Raw genomic sequence first — 25,250 nt, forward strand, 5'->3', positions numbered from 1 at the left:
TGGAGCGGCCGGTAAGTGCGGCGCGGTGGCGGCGGCGGCGGCGGCGTCGCGGCCTGCCCCGCTGCCCGCTCCGCCCGCCGGGAGGCCCGCGGCGAGGCGGGGGCTGCGGGCGGCTCGGCCCCGCGGCGGGGCTGCGCTGGCCGCGGGAGGGTGCGCGTCTTTCCTCCTCCGGTTTTGCCCTCCCGCTCCCCCCTGCCCACGGCGCCCCGCAGGACATGAAATAGCGGTAAGTGCGCCCGCGGGCAGCGCTGCGGGGCCGTCGGGGGTGTCCCGGGGGCTCGCCGCTCCCCCCCGCCGGCCCGGGTATGGGGACGAGGGACTCCTCCGGCCCGAAGGCAGGGGAAACCCGCTGAGCGCAGCCAGCTGCTGTTCCCTTTGCCTGTCAAAGGTATTAGACGGACATCTGGCTTGGAATCGGTGCAGTAAAGCACTCAAGTGTTTCTCCTCGCTGACTGGGAAAAGTTTACACCTGTTTAGCCAAGGTCCATCTTCCTCCAACTGCCTCCGGAGTCCAGCTTTTCAGCTCAAGTAAGCTTTGCCTTGCCGTGTCCTGTGTCCCTGATAGAGACTCCCTGTGTTTTTATCCCTCCCATGGGACAGCGAGTTGCACCCCCAACGTCACGCCAGGTAGGGAGCCCTGATGCGGGGGGAATACCTGCAACCTCAATCCCTGGCCACGAAGGGATTGGACCTGGCATCAGTCTAGCACTTCACGGGTGGCAGGTTGGGGAGGCCAGGTCCCAATTTTGAGCGCTTTGCCTGCTGGCTGGCGTTTGTGGAGCTGGCACGCTCCGTCCCACTGAGCCTGCATGAGGCTGAGGGGGGTTATGCAGCTGCTGCTGGGGCTGCAGCCCCCCTAGTTCATTTTCTGCATGCTGAAAGATGAAATGTACGTGCTCAAGGAGGACTCTGCTCTCCAGCAGTCTCTGTAAAAACAGAGGTGGTAGTCCTGCTAATGACATCAGGGTGGTGAAAAGCCTTAGAAAAGGATCAGCTTTCAGAAATGTCCATTATAATGTCCATTACAACATTTAGCAGCACCACTCAACTTATCAAATGAGTATGTGATAGATTTTAGTCCAGAATTTAAAAAAAAAAAAAGTGTCCAGACTCTATGAAGTTAAGATAAGTAGGCCTTGATGAAAATGAATTAAGCGGTTGTATGTCCTTCATTATGAATTGCATTTCAAGTTACATCATTAGTCATGTGCTGATGGGCAAGCAGCTGGTGGTTTGAGACTACTGGAGTGCTGCTGTGATCACTATGCGTGTAGTGACTATCCTGCTGGGGAGCCCCCATCCACACAGCACAACTTGCAGAACAGGGGCCTGTGCTTTGAGTTTTAGTGTTGTTTAAACCTTCTGCACTTTCTTCTGTCATTCACATGAAGAACAGCAGTCTCCCCTGAAGTACTTGCATTTTCTCCAGATAATGTCTTACTCGCAGGCCATGGGTCAACCCTGCCACTCTCTGTTCATGTTTGGGGTGTATATTTGCTATCACCCTTTTGCTCTTGCTTTATTAAAACTGGCATCTGGCTATCTGAGGGTTATGTGACAATTCAGGTCTGGGGCAGGTAGCCCAAAGAAGGAAGGACAGAGGAGTAGGCAAAGAAAGACATTTTTCAGATCTTGTGATACTAGAAAGTGTTGAATTGCAGTAGGAGGGAGAAGGAGCAGGTTGTTTTTCCTTTCTTGTTTTTTCTGCAAAGAAAAAATGTTGTAGGCAATAAGAAGTAAAAGATATACTTAGAAGCGGAAGGAAACTGTTATAGAGGAAAAGAAGAAGCTAGTAAATGCATTCACCAAAAAGTAAGTAACAGGAGAGGCAATAGAAATGAAGATTGGATAGGAATCAGGAAGTGTAATTACCCTCTGTGAAAATGATAAAGATATCCGCATTTGATAGGGCAGAAGAAGCTATAGAAAAAGGAATAACATGAACACATTCTTTAAAAAATTCTAACGGCATTACGTTTTGGTGAGCATAATGGTCGAGTTACTTTTGTATAGAGTTTTGAATAGTCCTGCTTCCTGAGATAGATAATGAGCGGCTGATACAGATGGAGTTTCATTTAGGATATTAGAAGTGAGTTACAGGGCCAGCTGTTATAATTACATTATGATAAATCCTCTGACAAGACTATTACATAACTGAAATTGGTTGTAGGCCTGCTGTGCGCATAACAAAGGAGAAGATAAAATTGCTTAATATTTCCATCTCAGCTGCAACATATCGAAGGATAATAATTCTCACTGTTATGGATGTGACTGTGATTCTGTCCCCTTTCTGGACTCTGAGCCTAGGTAAACAGTGTGTTGCCCTTCTGCGCCTTTGACTGAAATCATGTTGTTCCCCAATCCCTAGAACAGAGGATCTTGCTGCAGCATCCTCTGTGCGCTGACTACTGTTGCCTTTCAGGTCAGAGCAGGTTGAAACTTCTCCTCCCTGGTCATTTAACGCAACTTCTTAGAAATCCAATGAATAAATTACATAAGGAGATATAGATCAATAATCCTTACTGTATGATGCACATCCATCATCATTATAAAAATTGTCAGACTAGGAGGGGTATTATGAATATCGAAGGCCCAGTTCTGCCATTCTTTATATGGCACAGATGTACTGGGTTAGACAAAAGGGTCTGTCCCAGACCACTTATGATGTCTTTGGAGAGCCAGCCGCTGATGGTTAGAAAGAGATTTTCCCCTTGCAGAGTATTCTCTGCAAGCTTCTGTCAATCTGCTGTCTTGAAGGCAGGTTAAATAGTATCTTAAATGTTGAATGGCTCTCATGGTTTTAGTAGAGCTTCCCAAAAGTAAAAATATCATTGTTTCGTTCTTTGACCTGTCTCCTGACATCCATTTTGCATTTCTCTCTCATTTGTAAGAGTCAGATGGTGTCCAAATCATTGTGGTGTCTGAAAGCCAAGGTGGTAAGTTTTAGTGCTCTGAAGAGGAGACAGTGGATGTTGTGGCAGACTGAAAATGAGCAACCTCAAGACCTTATGGTCTTCAGCAAGCATCTTAGGGCACATTTTGCATTAGTATAATGGTAAGATGAAAATTATTTTTGAACTGTTTTACTGAACTGAGCTGGAAAGAGATCAGTGCTCTAAAATTCAGGCCATAGCATTTACCCTTCCCGACCTACAGTTTTTGATGTTGAAGAATAACATGTCTCAGAAATTGCATGCTTATTTGATAACTAGGGAGTTGCAGCAGAAAATGGGAGATGACAAACATTATTTTCATGGAAGTCAAAACGCCTGTAACTTCCAAAAGATAGTTGATACATCTTTTTACTTAAATGCAGTGTTTCTTAAGAGAAGTATTTAAAAGTGAAATCATAAGGGAAAGAGCAGGGGGAAGGACCTTTCAGAAGCCAAACTGAAAAAATATTGCACTGAGAAAATAAAAATAGGCCCGAACACTCCCAGCCTAGCTAAAAATTGTGGATTCTGTTTTTGTAATTGGAGTTGTTTTGTTCTTTTCCTCCATTTCAATTACATCTTTAGGTTCCCAGATCCGTTTTGTGCTGCTTGCCTGTCTGCACAGGTTTTCAGCCCTACCCCTGAAGATGTTTCATTTCTGTCACCTACAGTGAGAACTGTTGTTGGAAGCATTTTCATTGCTGGAAGGCAAAAACTGGATGGAAAAGCAATCAACACCTGTAGTAGTAGTACTGGTGTAGCAGGTGGCAGGAAGTAGACATGCTGGAACAATGTCAAAAACAGACTTACTTCTGATGTTTAAGCTTTATGGAAGTGAGAAAGTTGGAATACTGGTATATGACCAAAAACTTAATACAAATTTTGCTTTGTGTTATTATCTAGCACAGTCTTAGATTCTGAGCTGGGAATGAGGACACTTCTTTTACTATCTGGCAATTTGCTCAAATGGCCACACAGAAAGTGTGGTTGTAAGACCCTGCAGGAGTGACTGTCACTGAAGTTCGGTGCAGTCACTAAAGGGCTGAGTTTGGTCCTATTGCTCGTTGTTTCCCAAGGCTGCAAGTAGTGTACAAACTTCACAAGAGTTGTTTGAGGTTTTTTGTTTTAAGTCCTCTTTGGTTAAGTGTTCTGAGGTTGTAGTATATGTATCCTCAAAAGGAAGAGTTCACTGAGTCTGAACTTTCCAACACCTGAGTTCAGGCCCCTAGGTGTCCAACATTTCTCCAGCAGCAGCTGAGACAATGCTGAGGCTGCAGCAGTTTCTACTTTATTTTTGCAAGATAAATATTCAGGCCAATGGCATCTCAGGTTCTGGCAGATGGGCAGTGATGTTTTTCTATTAGAATCTTTAAATAGTCATGTAAGCTTAGATTTTGCAGTGGCACTTCACAAATACTCTGTGTCAGCCTAAGTACTTCCATGGAAGTGTTGCCCATCAGAAGTCAGATATTCAGCAAAAGATGCAGCTTGAAATCATGCATGTCTCTGAATGGCCAACAACTTAAATCTTTTTTGTAACTGGTTTCCTTATATTGCATTTTTACCTTTTAACATGAAAAAACAATTTATCAGAATTACAGTTTGTAAAAGCTAGCTAAGAAGTACTCAGAGCACTCCAGCAAACTTACAAGCTGTGCAAGGCAGAGTGTATACCATGTCTTCGTAATACTGTACTGTGTCCTCATCCTCACTCTTGTTTGATTCAGTCACTACTGTGGTTTTTTTGTGTGTTAAAACTCCTGGATCTGCAGTCTGAATTCTTTGGGTGCCTCTTCCTGCACTACTGGGAAAGTCATGTCTTTAAGGTAGTCTCTGCTTCAGGGAAACCCTTTTTACTGTTTATGTAGACGGTGCTTAACATGATGGGAATGAAAACTTTTCTAGAACCTATGGTTGATACTGTGTTGGCAATAAAAATGACATAATAAAAAAAAGTATTTAATAACTTTAAATATTGTGTCAGTTTAGCGTTCTGGCTCGGTAGCTTTCTGCCTGTACTTCCTGCACCCTGGGCAGGAGGGGGGTCCATGTTATATCTAATGAGGTGACAGAGGATAACTAAGAATACTGTTCTAATGTTACAGCTTGGTGGATCTGCTGATTARGTACCATGGAAGGGGAAGCTTCCTCCACATACTCCCTTCTTTTGCAGCAGTGAGCTGGCTAAGGAAGTTAAATGGGCAAAAAAAAMCAAAAACCAAAACAAACAAACCAAACCCCCCCCCCCCAAACCTCCAAAACCTCCACACTGCAAAAAAAGGGGGATTTTGCTGGTTTGTCTCCCTGAGCAGTCAGGGAGACACAGTCAGATGCCACCTAGTGCTATTGCCAGCACAAGGAAGGGAACTGGGAATGTGTACGCAGAGGTGAAGGAGGAGTGAAACCTCCCTTTTGGTAGCAGCAGCTATTACATTGGCTCAGCTGTAATATCACATAAAAACCCAGCCAAAAGAACAATATCAAAAAAGTGAAAACTGCTACTTTGGGTAGGTTTTATGACACACATCCATGTTAGCATTTTATCATATATCAGTTGTGGAAAGTTTGGGGTTTTTTTCTAAACTGGAACAAACTATTCATGTGTCAATCTTTCCTCTTTCAAACAGGAAGCAACAAAAATCTTTATATGGCTCATGTCTGACAACATGCACCACCAGTGGCTGCTGCTAGCTGCATGCTTTTGGGTGATATTCATGTTCATGGTTGCTAGCAAGTTTATCACATTGACTTTTAAAGACCCAGATGGTAAGTTCAACTTTAACTAAAATTCAATGTGAAACAGAAGATTGGATAATGTTTCACACAAATAAATACTCTTTCTGTGCAAAGTAGTTCTCAGTATGTTACTACTTTTCTTCAGTAGGATTTGAGAACAGAACGACTGAATTATTATCAATGTGAAAGCACTGATATTTTCACAGTTTTTGCTTTTCTTGATGGAAGTCTGCAAAACTAACCTTGTGTCTTTTCTGTTTGATGGTTAGGAATAGAGAGGATCACATCTTGCAGTTCAGTTTTGTGAGGTCTGGTTTCTCAAATCCACTCAGTTTCAATCTAGTAGGAATAGACTCTATATGCAGAACAACACAGCAGAATTACCTTTTTCAAGACAAATGAGATTCACAAGGAACTAAATAGCCTGTTTCACATGGTATTTATTTCTGTCCTTTTGTGACTGCTTGTCCTGTGGCTGCAGTGTAAGCCTTGTGGAAAGTTTGGTTTCACTTGCAGTGCACTTAGTCTAGCCACCTCTGCCTTGCTTCTTGCATTCAGTTTTATCCTCTTTTGACTGGCAAACGGCTTATAGGCTTTTGCTTAGCCTAAGTACCCAGATGGTAATAAGCTGATAAGGAATTAAAGGCATTTGATGATACCACACAGCATGTTACAGTTTTCTCTCTACTTATGAACTGCCATTAAAAAGCAGCCCTGCAGGGAGTTTATGGTGAAGGTGGCAACATGACTTACTGTTATAAATGAGATCTGTATTTTTGCATCTTTCTAAGAAATGCAAAAAATGTGCAGCTCTTGAAGAGTCAAGATCATTAGTGCAGTTTGTTTCAATGACGTGACGGTGGATAAATATATTAAGTGTACCTTTTTAAATAGCATACCTCTGTGTGAAGACTTATTCATCAAGTCTTACAGATGAGAATTATAGGCTGACTTGGTAGCTTTTCTCAGTCCCAGCTGTTTTCTGAGTCCTAGTACATCTGCAAATGAGCCAGTCTTATATTAGGTACTTAAATGTTCTGATATTTCATACTATGCCAACTCTTGTTTCCCAGCACAGGTATTCTCTGAGTGGTTATTTACACCAGAAATTGTCAGGGGAATTCAAATGTAATTAAAAAAAAAAAATCTTTTGCTAAAGTACACCCTCTGCATTTACTTGCTTATTATTATCTTGGCTTGCCATTTTTTCTCCATCTTTCATTTGATCTATGCTGAATCTTCCTTCCCCTTTGAATAGCTTTTTGAGCAGAAGACTGTATAATTCCTAAGCGCCAGTGCTGCGAAGACATGACAGTGGTTAAGTGTATGTACGTGTTGGAGATGCCAGTGTTTGTATTAGGACTAATGAAGGGAAGTGACGTGAATACACTAACAGAATTTTGGAGGTGATATGAAGAGTATGACCAGTTCTGGAGGAACTCTTGTGGACTTAATAAAATATGGCTTGCCAAGAATTTTCCTTATTTGAATGCGTCTACTTTGCARCTAGACTAAAACTTGCAGATGCTCAGTGGATCAGTGTGACTTCTGTTTTTTAACCTTTTACTGATGTCTTTGGTGCATGAACACCTTGCTGAGAAAGAACAAGTTTCTCTCTGTCATCTCTACTAGCATCTGTGTGCATGTTTTTATCCTATGATAACGAAAGATGGTTTAACAGCTTTTTCCACTGAGCCTTACTTCAGATTACTTTGCTTTTACTACAGGATGCTGTGAAGTAAGTATGTGCACAACAATATTTACCTTAGCTGATTGCTTGGATGCTGACACTGCTCTCAGTTTTAACTTGTTTTTCCCTCATGTGCTTTGTTAAAAGGCAGTTTAGACACAATAGAGTACTTGCTTAAGAAAGGGACACAGTACACACAGTTTCCTGAGCATAAAACAGTAAGCCACTGTGGAGGCAGATGAAGAATGATTATCCATAAAAGAACAAGCTATGTGAAGGGAAAAATAGTGCAATATGCATGGAAATAAATTTTGAGAGAAAGATCATGTTCTTTTTGCTTTGTGGCTAGGGAAAGCTGCTTCAAATCATTTTTGATCCCTCTGCACTATGTAGAGAACAGCTCCAGCCCTGTGTTATTTTTCAGTTTCCCTGTAGTATGGCAATTAATGGAAGAACCTTTTGCATCTTTTTCATGTGATTTATTTTGGTCACAAACTATTAGCTGCATTAAAATCATAAAAGAAGAACTGGATTATCAGTTGAATACATTTTCCCCTTTGGGAGTCTCTAAGGAAGACCGTGAGTGCAGTAGTAAGGAATGGATCTTGTATTCTTTAGCGCTGGTTAAATGTGTTAATTTCAGCACCAAAGAAAGAACAAATTCTTCTCAATGAAGGTTTTGTTTCAATAATGTCTGTGAATTTACAATAGAAAAAGCCTGCCTAATAACACAAGGGAAAAAAAAAAACAAAAAAGACATTAATTTTTTGTTTGCAAGTGCTATGTGAAGTTATTTGAAAAATCTACTATTAAGTCCATATAGTTATGCTCGTTTGTCTACCAAACAAGATTTAAATATCATATGTTAGAGCTTTGATCACATGTTAAATGAAGTAATTCTTTTTCTTGCTATTTGGATTTATGATTTCTGTGTCTCTTTATACACAGTTTGTTCATAAAAAAACAAAACAAAAAATATATGATCATGTCTATCCGTGATATAACTCAGCTGAAGTTGCATCTAAAATTCCCATAGACCACATCCTTTAAAGCATTCATCATCTGTCTCAGGCCTTGTTAGTTGCCTTCCCATTTGGGAACAAATCCTGATGTTTTGTATGCTTGATACAGAAAGTGATGTTTGATTGTATTCAGTGTAAAGCAGAAATAGTTGCCTCCCTCCTGCCCCCATGTAATCTCTTATCTCTCTTCCTTCTTTAGGCTATGGTGCCAAGCAAGAGCCATTAATACTGACAGCTGTGACAAAAGTGGAGGAGGTACACATGCCAGAGGAAAAACCTTGGCCTGAAGAATTCCAGGTGTGTACTGTTGAGAGGAGGGTTTCATGTATTATAGAGTAGGAGAAAATAAAGGTTAAGTACGGGCTTACTGTCATTGACAGGAATTGCTAGACAGGAATTATTTGGTCAGACTGTTTTATTGAGGTAGAGCTAACAGAATTCTTTTTAGCTTCACAAAGCTAGTTGGTTACAGTAAGCTGCTATCTTGTTTCATCAGAATGATTTAACTTAAAAATGTGTTTCCATTTCTAGGAGAAAATAGTTACAGTATTTCTTTACAAGTCAGGACAATCATTTGTGCTAGCCTATTTTATATAATGGCCCAATTTCGAGTTACTTTTATTCTGCCTTGTTACAGCCGTTGGGCTYCTTCTTCTGGAGGGCAAGCCTGTGTCTTGCTTATGTCTTAGTTCCTTTTGGTTCCCTGCCCAGGCTCTCTACTTTGATTCTTTTTATCAGTCTCCATCTCTTTTTCATGTATTGTGCTCTTTGTGCTTCACATCTCAGCATTTGTCCAAAGTAGAACATGAACACAATAGCGTTCAGTACAAATTGATCCTTCAGATGCACAATTCTGTGCTTTCAGATGTAAAGCAGAACAAACGTGATGCTCCCTAATTTACAGGGAAACTCTGCAAATTTCTTATACAAATATGAACCTGAGATTAGTTGCAAGGTGGGCTAAGGCCCACTTTTTTCCAATTGGTTAAATAAGTCATCTTATGTTTGGAGTATGCTTGGGATGCAGCATGGAGGATAGGTTTCTGTATAAATGTGGCACTTTCTGTTTTCTTATGTCAAAAATTTGAAATTTAAGCTATCCTCAAAATACTTGAAAGATTTTGTTTTGTGGAAGGCTGGCAGAATTGCGTAGCGAGTTTTAATATCTTCCATTACCTATATGGAAAAAAATAATAAGATATCTGGATCCCAAACTATTCCCTCTGATAGCTTGAAACACACAGTAGCATTAATCCTGATTGCATGCACAAGGTATCATTTTGACTGATAAGGAGTCTATTAGGCAGTTCAAATTAAATCCTAACCAGGGAAGATTGGAGAGAAATAGCAACAGAAAATCAAGATCAAATTTTTTTCTTTATGGAGAATTGGGATGAAAAGTAAAATTGTCCCTTTTTCACGTGTAACTTGGGCATTGTACCTAAAACACTGTTTGTATGAAGATATGGATGGCAGTGCTTGGGTTTACTAATTCAGTCAAATGCTTCTTATCTTTGCCTGTATAACAATGATGTCCACACAGTTCAGAATAATTGCCTAGTTATTTCAGAGAATAAGACAGAAAAATGTCTTTCATTTTACAATACCTCTTTGTAACATTGCCCTTGCTGCAAAGGGCAGTGGCAAAAATTTTAAGAAAGTTGGGAAGTCGAAGAACAATTTGGCCCAATAACATGCTGCTCAGAGATATGCCAAAGCCGTAAGTGAGTTTTCCACATAAATTAAATTTTGGCCCACTTCTAAAACCTCCTCCTCCCCAGCTGGCAAACTAGGTCAAAGCAAAAATAGATTTTTTTCCCCCTTCCTTCTCATGTTGGAAGCTCCAGGAAGGCCAGAAAATCCTAGAATTTTGTTGAGTTCATGAACTCCTTTAATATTCTCCAACTTTGAAACAAGAGGCAATGTGCAAAAAGAAGAAAATGGATAAGTCAAGTTGCTGACGAACTATAATGTTTACCTTCTATTTTAGTAGCTTCTCAGAGTAAAATTCATCTCATTGCACTTACCTAGTGAAGATGTGACACCCGTGCTTAAAGATTACTTGGTACAACTGCCAGACTTCAAAAAAAAATAACATCCAGTTGGTTCATTTGTTTTTCTGTGCTCCAAATAGGGCTGTTCAAAAACAGGTGAACAAACAGAAATCTTATACTATCAACAGTTTATTTTTAATGACAGTTTTAGCTCTTTCTCTTTACAGATCCAATTGTGTAAATCAGTAAGGGGAAAGGGGAAGATTTTTCAGTTGAAAGTTAAAATTCCCCATCCCTGGTTAATCAGGCAAGCTSTTTTCCCTCACTCCCACCACCAAACCTGAGGCAGAGGGAAGCGGTTGTAGTCATAGTTCCTGCCCTAGTTTAACAGCAGAAAAGGGGGACATATATCAAACAGATAATCCATTGGGGATGAGGGTGGGGGAGTCCTGCCCACTTCTCATATTTGCCACAGTAAGTGCTGATGCTCGCTCCTTATGTGAATTTTTGTCCATTAATTTTGCTGCAGCTGGGGTAAACAGAAACACTGAATGTCTGCAGATGCTAAAAAAACAGCTCCCAGGCAGAAGGATTAGAATCCTTAAGCACTGTCTCCTCACATATTAAAGCTGAATTTGTGTTTGAAGCGATGGTATAGTTCTGAAGCCTTCCTATCCCAGGCCCCCCAAAGTTTCCTTACTTGCTACTGAAACTTTATGGGAGTTCCAGTCCTTGGTCAAGACATGTGGTATCCATACAGAGGATAGCTGGCTGCTCTGCAATGGTCCTAAATTGCTGTATGGAAAATCTCTTACTGTTGCCCTAGGTAATGACTTAGAGTCATACTGGCATCTGCAGCAGCACAAGAAACAAACTGATACTGCTTTAGTTAATATCTAGCAATATTTTTATAGGGAATCTGGAAGTTATAATATGCACACTATTAGGATGCATAAGTTTGGGTGTTTTTATACCTGAGAATTTGATCTGAAAACTAAACTCTTGCACTTATTTTTTTTTTCTTTCCTCACTCGTTTTTATAAAGCCAACTGGAAAAGCTTTTTCTGAAAATCTGATACGCCAACCCCTGGTTCATATGGAAAGACTTGAGCTTCTCAAGAATGTCTGCAGAGACACTGCATTGAGAAATCTCTCTCACACTGCAGTTTCCAAGTTCGTCCTGGATCGAATATTTGTGTGTGACAAGCACAAGATCCTGTTCTGTCAGACGCCGAAAGTGGGCAACACTCAGTGGAAAAAAGTCTTGATCGTTTTAAATGGTACCTACTCTGATATGGGTGTATGGTTTGCTTTGAGGAGGAGGAAAGAGGAGAATCAGTCCAACTGGGACAACACTAGGGTGGATTTTTTTCTGGTCTTCTGCACTGATACTTAATATCAGCTGTTCATTCTTCATAGTTGCTTCTAGTTCTTCTAAAACATCTCTTTTAAAGAAGTTAAACCTGTTCTTTCTGTGAACATAAATATTGTTATTGTTTGACTCAGAGGTGATTTGAGTCATGAAAGAGTACCTTTATGCATGTGGTATGTAGATTCATTATCCTTCAAGGGGTGGCACTTATTTAAAGAATTTTAAACAAATAAATTATAATGCATCGCAGTTCCCTAAGAAAGGATAATATAAAATCTCTGACTTCAACCCACCGATTTTTAACTTCAGTTTTTCAGCCATAAGGAAAGCTAGTATATTTGGCAGCTGCTGTTGGTCCTGTGTGGAAATCTTGTGTGTGTTATCAGTGAGCAATCATATGAATTATGAAGATTGTCAGGTCCTTAAGCTTATAATTTGGTCAACAAAGGTATATTATAAAATGACTGTAAAAGAAGGAGCAAAGCAACTAGCTTTTCTGAATAACAGTCTACAAGATATGCCCTGCCTACTGTACATTTGTAGTAGCCTGGTATGTCAATATAAGTATACCTTCAATATAAATAAACCTCAGGGTTTTCTACTATACCACTGCCTGCACATAATAAAACTATTAACTTGACCATATTTGACATAACACACCCTTCTTTGACATAAAAGATGGTCTTGCCTGTCTGTACACCAAGACTGTGAATTTTCTACATGTAATCAGATCAGTTGGAGGCCGTTATGTGCTTGTGCAGATGACATAGCTTCACCAAGGTGTGGGCAAAACCCAAACTTTATAACAAGAAAGATGGGTTTACAAAAGCCCCAAGAACTGCCAGCTCTGCCCTGGTGTTTTCATGTGTTACTTTGCCTTATGTGAGCTAGTTCACACATCCAGAGGAAACAAAGTCATAAATTGACAAAGGAGCTGTGTCTCCCAACAAAACTTGTTTAAAAAGGACTATATCTTAAATGCTTGAATATTAGTTTCATCTTTGATATATGGATGAGAGAGCTGAAAAGCTAGCAAGGATATGGACACACATAGGTATGAACATTTGTCTTAAGTGCCTGTGAAAGCCACACTCCACGAAAAAAAAAAGCGGATACATGGTTTCAGTTTCTGATATCTGTTGTCTCCATGTAATTCTCCCTGGCTACAAAGAAAAAGAAGATGGAATAAAACTGAGAGTCTAAGTGATATGGATTACACATTGTAGCTCTGGCAACCTCTAAGATTTTTATTGAAACTTTTATTACCTGCACCACTCCCATGGTCAGGCTACTAGAAGAGAGAAGGATATAGAGGCTTTCCACTAGACAGCTGTTTTGTATCACCCTGCCCTTGTTGCAGGTTGGTACTCCGAAATGATGCTGTTGTCTGAAGGCTTACTCCTGAAGTGCAGAGGGTCCACATGAGAGCATTTCCCCAGGTCATTACAACTTCCAGGATCAGGGTTTTTCAATAAATGCATCAGAATTTAGTGACATTTTTCTTGCCAGCTTATGTGCTTGAAAAATAAATTTCTGGAGTGTTTCTGTCTTTAATTTTAGTGCTTTTTAATATATGTAATATTGTGTGACTGGAATTTTGTTTTCAGCACAATGTAGCTGTTGAAAGAACTTCATGGATCCTGACAGCAAAGTGCTTTTATGTTGAAACAGTTCCAAAAGCAGCCTACAGTATTTATTTTTTGTTGCTTGTGGAAACTCAGCCAAAAAGGCTGATCTCGTCTTTGGAGTTAATCCTCAAAGTCTTCCTCTCTTTGTACATGTGGGCAGAGTGAAAGAGAACGGGGATAATGAAGTAGGGAGTTACAGGCTTAGACATAATTGCTGGTAAAATTTATGTAATGTGCATTTCTAAGAGATTTGAACTGATTTGGTCTTGGACCTTGATGTCACATACCCTAAAGAGCTTTAACAGCTCTTAGCATTACAGTCAGAATCTATCATCATTTAACAGTTTTAAACATAGTAACCATAAGTACTAAAAATAGAGAAAAGAGAAAGATAAAAAGCTGTGAGCCAAAGGCACACACATCCTTGCTTGTGCTCACTCACTCTTCCCCCCACCCCTGAAAGATTGACTTGCTCTCTTTCTGATTTGTCTAGGAGTGTTTTCTTCCATAGAAGAGATCCCAGAAAGTATTGTACATGACCATGAGAAGAATGGCCTTCCACGCTTGTCCTCCTTCACTGATGCTGAAATTAAGAAACGGTAAGAGGTGGCTTCTCAGGAAGGTGGGTGGTGTTTGGAGTCAGCAGTGTGGGTGAGCTGGCAGGAGTACAGTTGAAGTCCACATCTGGAATGGAGGACAGCAGGGTTTCTGTCCCACCACTGATACTACAGCATTATTCCCTTATCCACACAGATGTTGCTGTGACTATCCCTCTCCTGTCTTCAAAGACGAAATAGTTAGGTGACCTAACAACTCCCTCTTGGTATGGGATTTCTGTAGGTCAGTACACAGCTATTTGTGGTCCACCCAGATCTCTTGTAGAGTAAAACTTCCCACCTATGTGCAAGATTGGCATTGCAGGTAGATTCTCTTATCTGGGTTGAACCATATAGGTTTAAAAAGTCACTCCTCCTTAGCCAGAGACTATTGTCCATTCAGCTGAAACACTTCCTCTTTCTGTTGGAGTGCTCACGGTCCATTTCAGAGCAGGAAATTTATTTTTCTGCAGTGGTGCCTTCTAAATTACTCTGGCTAGGCTGTGTCTGCTCTTGTTCTTATCTCTGCTACCGCCTTTTCTATATATAATCCCTGTAGGAGGTTGCAGCATGGGAAGAACAGGAAACAAAATGACAGTGGACACTTGTAAGCTTGTGCTTGTGTGGTTTTCTTGTATATTAAGCCATTCTGAAGAGTTAGCCCCATAAACAGGAGGTGGCAGCCATCACTTGAGCACGGTCCAATGTTTGTTGCATTCAGTGTTACGAATGCCACTGATCACAGCTGTGGCTCCGGAAAGGTGTTCACTTCATTGTGACTGATAGTTTTCAAAAAGAAATATTATCACCATGTTCGTGAGAACATGGATTTATCTCCCTGTGAGCAGCCCTACATAGAGAATAACTGTTTGCCCAGGGGGTGAGCCATAGTTGGGGTATTTGAAGTCAAATGTCATTGTTTGGGGTATTACAGTCAGCCCACTACAGAAATAGTGCTGGAGATGCATAACGTGGGTTCTGTTGGGAATTCTGAAATAAATTATCGGGGCGTTTAGTTGTAGCGAGAGGGATCATGTGGATCTGTTGGTCTAGTCTGCTCACCTCTTGTCCTGCCTGGTTAGGCATAAGTCAGGAAAACTTGAAGACTGATCAAGTGCCTGTTGGGGCTGGAAAAAGTCCATCCACTCACTTTAGTGAGGATTGGGCTCTAAATCTCTTTTGTCAGCTGTTTACCTGAAATAAACTTTATTTTCAGCTTACTCCTCCTACAAATAATCTCTAACTACAGCATGTTACAGTTCAGTGATGTCATGACAAGATATGAAATTCTGTTGAAGACTGTTGGGTCTCATTAAAATAATGTTCTCAGCCATTATTGAAAACATGTCAAAACTTCAAATAAAATACCAGAAATGTTTCTTTTTTTTCACTTAAGCAGTAGTTTGTCTAACTACCTGCCATTGAAAACCGCAACCCTCTGCACACATTTAGCTGCATTGAGTCATTTTTTGTGTGTTGTTTTATGTATATTGCTTCTTATTTTGAGCCCAATCCCATGACATTAAAAATATCTTAAGTTCAGAGCTTTCAGCATCTTAGAGGACTTGGTCTTCTGTTTATATGGGTCAAGATAAACTAAGCTTCTCCTTTTGCATAAAGTGTGACAAATAGCAAATACTATTTACAGTTTGTATTGTATACAATTTCTGTCTTTTTACTAAATAGTTTTTGTATTGTGAATCTTTTTGACTACAATATTAATAGACTATGAAAGTGGCATATGTAGGATTCATATTGCTGTCTCTGTGGTCAGAGTTTATGTACATTTTGTAAATCTTTGCTAAACACTTCTGATATCTCCTTAATTATTTAATTTCTGATTTCTTCCTTCCTTACTCTGTTTAGGCTGAATTTATACTTCAAGTTTTTTATTGTTAGAGATCCATTTGAAAGACTTATTTCTGCATTTAAAGACAAGTTTGTGCACAATCCTCGGTTTGAACCTTGGTACCGACATGAAATTGCTCCTGGCATCATTCGTAAATATAGAAAGAATCGCACGGAGACCAGAGGGCTGCAGTTTGAGGATTTTGTGCGCTATCTGGGTGACCCAAATCACCGATGGCTGGATGTTCAGTTTGGTGATCACATCATTCATTGGGTAACATATGTGGAACTGTGTGCCCCCTGTGAAATCACATATAGTGTGATTGGACACCATGAAACCCTTGAGGATGATGCTCCATATATCTTGAAAGCAGCCGGCATAGACCATCTGGTATCGTACCCCACGATTCCACCAGGGATAACAGTGTACAACAAAACAAAAGTAGAGCGGTATTTTTCGGGAATTAGCAAGAGAGACATAAGACGCCTCTACGCTCGGTTTGAAGGTGATTTTAAACTCTTTGGCTATCGGGAGCCAGATTTCTTGTTAAACTGACACCTAGAATAAGCTCTGAAGAAGTGTCTGATGGATTAAACTAAACCCACATGAATACCAGCTGCAACACGGACAGAGCTAAACGACCATTTGTTTTCTAGCTTTTTGATGTTGCTCCATTTTTCAGTGAAATATTTGTCATATGAACAATTAGGGGCTTATAGTTGTTTACTGACCGTATTTTCAACATGTGGCATTGAAATCTGTTAAGAGTGAAATCTCTGTTATCTGGAATACAGAAATCCACTTATTCCCTCTTCCCTCCAGAAAAAAAAAAAGAGGAAGAACCAATGGGCTACAACCTTCCCTGTCTCTCTCCCAGACAGAATGCCATTTAAAAAAATATGGTGAAGCATTTATAAAGATGGCAGTTTCACTGTAGGTCAGCTCTGACATGTGGGTGAACTTACGATTCATGCTCATGAGAAAGGCATGTAGAGTCTCCCATGAGCTATGAAAATTAGAGGCCAGTACAGGACTAAAAATCGATTAAATGCTTGGCAAGTAAAATCATCCAGGTTCTGTCATGTGGTTGCTATAATAACAGTAATGCTGATCTAATCCCATTTTTTGTTGGTCACAAAATGAATCTAATTAGACAGAAGCTTCAGAACTGTCCAAAAAGGGGCTGGTTCCAGAGCACCGTTCTCTTTGTATTCTTGTCAGGTGTTTACTGTACTTACTTCTGGCCCGTTTTTTAAAATATTATTTAAGTCCTGGCTATGTAAGTTATCTGAGAACATCAGATACAAATGGAGCACAGAAGAAATACAAAGCTTTTAGGGAAACTTTAAGAAAATTTAATTTAAAAAGAAAGTATGAGTTGTATTTGAGGAGCACATCACAAGATGCTCTCTAAATATCAAACATTTTAACTTGTTTTATCTTCTAACACTTAGGGTTAAATAAGCTACAAAAGCAGGATTGTCATGTAAATGGAGTTAATTTGGGTTAATGCTCCACCTTTTTCTTATATCATGCCTTTCTCAATGTTTAGTACCTTAGAGAAGAGAAAATTTCTCCCCCTCTGAAAATGCAAATCCCTACTGCTGAAGGAGGCAGGATGAATCCTTGATTTTTCCAGTGTTTCGCTGCTATGGTGTCCTGAGTCAAAAATGCCCAACATCTGTGTTACCAATGGGTGAGCTGGCAACTTGCCAGGCATTCAAATGTCACTTAAATTTGTGTATACACGTTGTGCATTAAAAAAAAAAAAAGCAGAACTGAATGGATGCAACCATAACATTTGCTTGTGTTTGCATTCTTCCTGTCTGATAAAAGTGTCTCTTGTCCGAGTGCACCAGCAATAAAAATTAGTGCACTGTCCTGCAGTTCACGGGAAAGAGAGGCCATGTATCTGAGTTAGAGGAATTGGTCCATCATAGTGAGGCATTTCAGCTGTGTTTTTGAAATCTTAGTCCTAAAGGATTAATTTTCAGACCAGCATAACATTGCTGGCTAGAAATGCTAATGACAGTCAATGCTATGGAGTCTGCTCTTAAATCCAGCCACAGTATGTTTTTGACAGCTTCCTGTATCAGCATAAGGAAGCATCTTGCAGTCGAGAAAAAGGAAGGCTGTGCCAAACTGACATGTGCTGCTATCTGCAAAAAAGAAGCCCTGTTGTAGCTGGATGTAATTTCAGAAAGATCTCAACAGTCTAATGGAAATAAGGGAGAATCATTAACTGGGCGTTGTTAGCAAGAGAATAGTCCAAGGCGGCAAAGCTGGAAGAGTTGTTTGGGTTTTTTGTTTGTTTGTTTTTGAAAAAAACCAGCAGTTACAGTGCCCTAGACTTATTAGTTCTTAACTTATGAGAAAAAGATGTTAACAGCTCCAGGTTTTTGTGTGTTCTGTTTTTTTGTTTGGTTTCTTTTTTTGTTTTTAATACGGAAACTTAGCAAAACATATTATTAAACACGTTTTGGAGCTAATGAGCTGATTGATTACCTCTCTGCCGATTTCCAATGTAACAGTGTGAATAATGTATAGTGAATTCAGGCCTTAAAGTTTAAATCTAATAAAGTAGAATCATTTTTCTCTGAAAGTATAAGCTACTGATCACACAGCACACAAATGTATCTGTTTTTATTTTTCTTCATAAACTACTTAATGTACTGATTGCTTAAAAATTGCCAGGTGGAAAGTTCTATACAAGTTTTAAGTATCAATGTTTTTCCTAATAGACTTCTCTGACCTGAGTTCTCTTGGGAGTTTGGTGGCAAATGTGGATGGATTTATGCACTGATGTAGAGAGCTCCAGCAAACTGTATTGCTTGCACTCCTTTCCCCCAGTTCTGTGCTCCTGTGCTTTTCAGGTTGCAGTTGGAATATTCATTACCTTTTCTTCAATTCATACGTGGTGTTTCATTTAAGGAGAGTCCTTAAAGGGGTATGGTGAAATTCTTACCATGTAGGTTCGGTGCAGGATAGAGTGGCCAGAGCATTCTGTGTCCTGGAGAAGACTCTTGGCGTGCCAGTCATGCTGAATTAAATTCTTGTCTTTTGTTTTAAATTAATTGTCGTCTATACAAGGCATTTACAAATTTAATCCCAGTGGCATGCATGAATGGCATTTGGCTGTTTGGATGTCATTTGCATACCACTTTCAAGCTGCAGTGCTATATACCTCAAACTGCAGGTGATATATATGTATTTTGGGAACTACTTGTCCAGATTATTACTTCTCTTTTTTATTATTATTACAGCTTTGGAAAACAAACTTACATAATTACTTTATGTCTGTCTATCTGTGCATTTCTTTTTGTTGTCTCTCCTCAGCAACTTTTGAATCCTTTGGGCAGTTTTAACCACATTTTACAGGGGAAGGTTGAGTTCTTAAAAATACTGAGTTGCAGTAACCTTTCTGAAAAATGACAGCTAGTTAGAGGAGAGAAATATTCTTTGTACATCAGAGAATCCACACTGTATGTTAGTTTTAGGAAAAGTGCAGACAGGGCACTGAGCTTTACTGATTTGCTGGTCATGGAACTAGTTGTTTCTCACACACTCTCTTGCCTAGTGCTGCACTCTAATTTCAGCTAATCAAGACAAAAATAATGGATTAGCATGGGTTTGTAGGGGTCTGTCATGTTCATCTGTTTTGTATAAAATTAAGAATACTTTTTGAGATCAGTTGATATTTTTTGTGATGTGCATATCCCTCTTTCTTGCAGTAGAAGTGGATCCAAAATCTACATGCCTGGGAGCCAACTTTAAAGGCAGTGCCTGTCCCCTTTTCTTTTAACTCCAGCACACAGTCAGTTATCACCAGTGGTCTCTCTCTGATCACACGATGTGAACATGCTTCTCCGTAGTTAGAATTTATGTGCAAGATTTTATTTTGGGAACTGTTCTTTAAAAGAAGTTATCCATTCAAGAGTGTGCGGAAAATACATATTTTTCATGGATACCCTGTTGTCATCTCTTGCTGTCGGTGCCTGGATGCTGCCCTGGGTAAGAGCCCCCTGCTGTCACCGCTTGTCCTTGCAGTCAGATCGGCCAAGTCACCAGGCAGCTCTGGCTTTTGTGTAACATTACTGCGCTTTTTCCTTCGGGTGTTAATACGTTTATTCGCTGGCAAAGCCAGCTCTGATCTTATCTGTGCTTGAGCAAGTTTACTGAGAAAAGAGTGATTATACAGGCATAGCTTAAGCTCCTTTCTCAGATGAAAAAGGATTTCTTGTCAGTATATCAGTCTGTATTTGATATCCTTTAATTGCAAGAGAGAGAACAATATTTCTGCTTAATGGCCTTATTGTGATTTACACTAAGGCCCAGTCCTATTATTCTGCTAACTAAGGGGACCTTAAAGGAGATGTAAATTCAGCGTGTGCTTGTTTTAAATGTAAGGGTGTAAGGACTCTTGACATAGGAGTTGAGCCCTGAAGATATATCGTGGCTAACTCCTTGTTACATATTGTCTGCAGAGGCTGGTGAGGTTTCCTTGTGGCCTGTGCTTGAGAAGATCAGCAAGGTTAAAAAGAGGCTTGTGACTCTTATGTGGAAATTCCCCTTTTAGCCTAAGTTAACTGTGCATGTTGCTGGGCCACTGCTGGGGGGATGGTTTGGGAATTAAATGATCTATTAGCAGCAAAGGCTGCAGTGTTCAGGCTGGCGAATGCCGAATGCCTCCCTCACGGAGAAGGAAGGAGTTTGTCTCGCTCTGATGTGTTCAGCTGACTTTGGCACTGCTGTGTATAAATCTTTATTTCTGTGCTTTTTTAATGCAGTTGTGTGCAACTGAGCTGTTGTATTGTTTTCCCGTCTGTGGCAATAGCCTGAGGTGCCTCATCTCATCGTCACCAGAGCAGCTTTGAAAGATCTGTGCCTGTTTTGCTGTGCAGTAGAAGTTTCCCTTGTGAAGTGAGCAGCATTAGGCCTGCAGTCATGCAGCCGGTAAGAACAGAAATGGTGCTGTTCATGGCTAACTACTGTGAAATCATCATTTTCCCTTTCCAGCCAGGCAGGAGAGAAAGGGAAAAGAAATGTGTGTTTGCTTTGAGTCATGAAAATGAACAGCACTGATGGAAATTCCAGAGTGTTAAACTGGAGCCATGTCTGGGAGAGCAGCATGGAAAAAAGCAGTGGGCAGTCGCTTTAAAGCCCCCCAGAGATGCTGGGCTCCATGTTGAATGAAAGTTGCTGATGCATTACTGGAAGTGTTAGAGTAGCAAATGTGCTTCCCCATATCATGTGTCTGCGCACCAGAGAAGCAGCTGCCAGTAAGACAAAATGCACATGACAGACTGAAAACATGAAGCATCTGCTGTATATGACTGTTTGAAATCATTCAAAGAAAAAAAAAAGTGCTTTCACTGCAGAGAAACTAATTAAAAATAGTCATGAAGATTGCATACCTGGAAATGCAGTACCTAGCTAACGGCCAGGAATAGGCTGACTGCCCTGGAAGTGTACAAGGCATATCTGAGCAGCTTGTGGGACAAAAGAGAATCTGCAAATAGGAGGGTAAACATGGGCCATAGTGCATCTGTACACTCTCTGAAACGCTATTTAATACTGAGAACCTAGCCAAGGCTACCAGTCATGCCTAAGCACATGGATCCCCTCTGGGGAAAATTTATAGCTGTGCTGGAAGCATACAAGAAGAAGGAAAAGCTCTTGTGAAATACCTAGCGCTTTGAACAACTACAAGTTGCACACCACTGTGATTTAAGAAGTAGGATTCGTAGTAGATTTCTTTTATTTCTCCAGTCTAAAGCCTTTCTTTTTTTATTCAGCTCTCTTTTCCTTGTCCTGAGAGGTCTTTGGACAGTATACTACAACATGACGCATCATTCTTCCTTTGCAAAAAGGTTGGAGAGGCTATAGGAAGTTTCCTGCATGATTTTAAGGAATTACAAAGACAAATTCAGAGCAGGGAATTACTGTCATTCACAAATGACTCACTGTGAGTGTGAAACATCAAGGTTGCATTAGCTACTTTTTAGATATTTCATCCATAGGTCAGGAATTCACTTATAGAAAAATTATTGCTATTCCATTCTGTATTTGGAATCTTTTTTTTTATGTTTGAATGAGTTCTAATAAGGCTTTACAGCAAGTAAAATTTGAAATCTTACATACCATAAAGCTTCACTTTGAATCCACCTATTTTACTGTCATTCTACTTTAAGTAATTTATAGAGTAAGATTAGGCCTTTTGCGCTTAAATTCTCTGTCTCCTCAATTACTGACTGTTCCTTGAAATTCTGCACTTTTTGATCTTGTAAAAAGGCAGCTAGTAAGAAGGCTTAGAAAGCAGGGCTCCAAAATGTGTCATTATTTGGATGCTTCTGTCCCCTTCACAAACTTCTTTCATCTGACATCAACTTTTTTTCTTTCATTATCTTTTTGGTTTAGCTCTTTTCTGTAACATGCATCCAGATATGTATTTGTGATTAAAATTACATATTTTGAGAAATATGTGAGAGTAAAAGGATTAGGGACAGAGTTGCAGTAAAAAAAAAAAAAAGAAAAGAAAAAAAAGCATGAGGTAGGGGCCTCAAACCAAGCAGTGGCAATGGGTTGCTTTACTCCTCTTGAACAGTAGACAGTAAAAACATAAGTCATTTTTCTAGAAGCTGACCAGTGACAACAACAGTGCTTTAATCAGCTTTTAATTTTAATGTTTAAATGTATCTCTGTGTGATAGCAAGACACTGCAGTAAGTTGTAATTGTTTTTTTTGTGGATTCAGAGTTGACCTAGCAGGTTATTTGAAATGCCATTCTGATGGAAAACATCTCAGCTGCATTGCTGGCATGTTAGGATCTATCATATGATTGTGTAACAGAGAAAAATCACTTTGTTAGATAGTGATACTTTCTTTTTGGTAATCCTCTTACTGATGAATTTCTGGCTTAAAATACAGCATGGTAGATTTGCTTTGTACACACCTCTCTGTTCTGAAGTGGCATTTGCAGAGTTTTCCTATTTTTTTATTTTGAGGCCTCTTTGCTACAACTTCTGTTTGGGAACTAATTCAGGTTTAAACAGTTTGCATTGGATTTTAAGGAAAGTATGTAACTGGACTGTAGGTAGAACAATGTGAAGACACTGTGGGATCTGATGGAGACCTATTAACCAGCAATGTAACATAGCCGTGAGGAAGCTACCACCTGATTCTGACATGTATCCAGCAAGATATTTCCAATAATGGCCAATAATTATGAAGATGGTGGAGAAGCCTGTGGAGAGACCTCACCTTGATGCCTGTGTCCAGTGGTCATCAGCTGTGATCTGCAGCAAGGGGCAGCTGGTGTTTCAGCAGGACGAAGAGCCTATCTCCAAAGGGGAGCGCAGAAGGCATGGCTTGTTTAGCCTACAAAAGATGGGGTACAACTGCTGTCTAAAACTGTATTGGGGGAATTGAATGAGAATGGGATGAGCTCCCTGCAGAGAAGGAGGGGAGCCAAAAGACAGTGCAGTAACAAAGACGAATCAGTCTGCATTGGCCGGGAATCAGCTGAGGCTGGGAACTGGCAGGAGGTTTCCTACCTTGAGGCTCTGCATTGTCATTTCAGTATATGCAAAGGATATAGAGATTAGGGTGCTGTGCCATTGTCTGCTGAAGCAGCAGAGGCCTTGATTTCATGACCCAGACGATCCTTCAAGTCCCATCTCTTCTCCCAGGCTGGTGAACCATGGCTGTGAGCACAGTGGAGCAGCCATGGCATGCGAGTGCTGGGTAAATCTGACTGTGGGAGGAAAAGGATCAGCCGAAGCAGATGGGACTGATCTCATGCGGTCACATGCACCCAGCCTGGCTCTGTCTGCCAAGAGATGGGTCACAGCTGGGGAGCTGTTATCATCTCCTGCCCGTGAGCCTGAAACGCTCCCTCACCTCAGCTCTCTGTGGTGTGTGCTGCGTGCCACAGGGCCCTCAGCCTGTTTGTAGGGCAAGGGAAGCCAGCCACCCCCATGCTATTCTCCTACAGGGGGCAGGTTACATTATTTATTAAGTTGTTCTTTGTCTCACATTAATCACATTTGGAGGTGATGAAAGAAATGTCAAGTTTTGTAAGGAGCTGGGAATGCAGAGTTAATGATGCCTCCCCCTGCCTGTGTTTGGGTTGTGCGTCTGACACAGAAGTGACTTGGTAGGAAACAAAAGGGAAGGAACAGAATATCATGTAGTAACTCCTTCATTTGGAGAGCAGTAAAGTGGCACCCTGTGCAATTACTGTTATCCCTTTGAAATTTCGAGGATCCCCCTGCCCCTCTCCCTCCATAATCAAAGGGGATGGTTGGGCAGTACAACCAAACCACAGACCTCAGCCCCAAAGCCAGATCCTATCCCACACTGACCAGACTGACTCAGCTGGCATGGTGGCACAGCGCACGTGGACATCTGTGGAGTATCATTGCTGGGGAGTACTTCTACAAGGCGTCACCATCGCGGGCTGTGCTGATCCTGCTCAAACAGGTATCGCCTTCTGAAAATTAATCACAGAGCTTCAATTTACCTCTTCTTTCTCTGTCCCTTGGGGGGTTGTGATCACTTTCTGCAGAGGAGAACTGACATCATCAGAAATGAAAAAGCAATTGCTGGAGGGATGATACAGCAAATAAGCTTTATTCATGACTGCACCTTGTAAACAAAACTTTCTTTTATAAGATGGGGAGTAATAAAGATATTTGTAACATGTTTAGAGAAGGTGAAAAGTTCCTGTGGAAGACAGCAGGAATAAAATATTAATGGCTCTATAATCACTAGATAGTTTTAAAAGACAATTGTAACCTCTGGGTTTAATCATGCAGGGTGAACTTAGCATGTAGTGCTTACTGCTATTGTCTAATGCAGATTACATTGAATACTGTCAGGAGCTTTATTTGATGCATTATTTCAATTTTGCCCTGACACATAAATGATTAGGGGTGTATGTGTTTGCAGTCAGTGCAGCAGCTTAACGTTCAAGACTATGAGTAATAGGTCCATTAGCCACCTGAAACTTTAAAGTTTAGTTGAGGGCTTTCTTTGTGATGTATTATTCCAACATATATTAAGTCTGCTAAGCACTTTACTTGAGCTAAAAGCACAGAAAGATTTAAAGCTGAGCAGCTGTTTCTCCACTGCTGGATCTTATGCTATTTCAGACAGTTTCTAGCCAGTGGTCTTCATGGAATATGATTTAGAAACACAGGGAACTTTGAACCACCAAAATGTTTTTCCCTGTCAGAAAGACCCCTTTGCTGTATTCTCCATGTCTGTAGGTGACTGTAGAAGTGTTCTCCCAGTGCTGTCTTCCTATCAGAAGGTACTGTCTCCTGAAAATCCCTTTTGCTCCATGCCACCAAGTAAAGGACTTTGAACCCGAGTGCTGTGTTGCAAAGAACCCGCGTTCCCTAGCAGCTACCCAGATGCAGTTTCACAG

The 25,250-nt window shown here is 40.5% G+C and overlaps 1 protein-coding gene across 8 annotated transcripts; it reads left to right on the forward strand.

Annotated features, from left to right (window-relative positions):
• Positions 1-6: 6 nt before the first annotated feature.
• On the forward strand, positions 7-25,250 carry CHST10 (carbohydrate sulfotransferase 10). 8 transcript variants are annotated; one of them, XM_026065878.1, is made up of 11 exons: positions 2,171-3,055; positions 3,605-3,787; positions 5,561-5,699; positions 8,581-8,678; positions 11,421-11,655; positions 13,869-13,974; positions 15,838-16,325; positions 19,552-19,831; positions 20,608-20,773; positions 23,509-24,301; positions 25,090-25,250. In XM_026065878.1, exons 2-8 carry the CDS (start codon positions 3,725-3,727, stop codon positions 19,620-19,622), a joined length of 1,200 nt encoding a protein of 399 aa, XP_025921663.1. In that variant the 5' UTR covers positions 2,171-3,055; positions 3,605-3,724; the 3' UTR covers positions 19,623-19,831; positions 20,608-20,773; positions 23,509-24,301; positions 25,090-25,250. The 8 variants fall into 8 exon arrangements, with proteins under 8 accessions (XP_025921710.1, XP_025921647.1, XP_025921703.1 ...); XM_026065862.1 differs by lacking the exons at positions 23,509-24,301; positions 25,090-25,250 and adding an exon at positions 272-528 and having other exon boundaries at positions 2,892-3,055; XM_026065869.1 differs by having other exon boundaries at positions 20,608-24,301.

This window comes from Apteryx rowi, unplaced genomic scaffold (genome assembly GCF_003343035.1).
Source record: "Apteryx rowi isolate R43461 unplaced genomic scaffold, aptRow1 scaffold_103, whole genome shotgun sequence".
In the NCBI taxonomy this organism is placed as follows: Eukaryota; Metazoa; Chordata; class Aves; order Apterygiformes; family Apterygidae; genus Apteryx; species Apteryx rowi.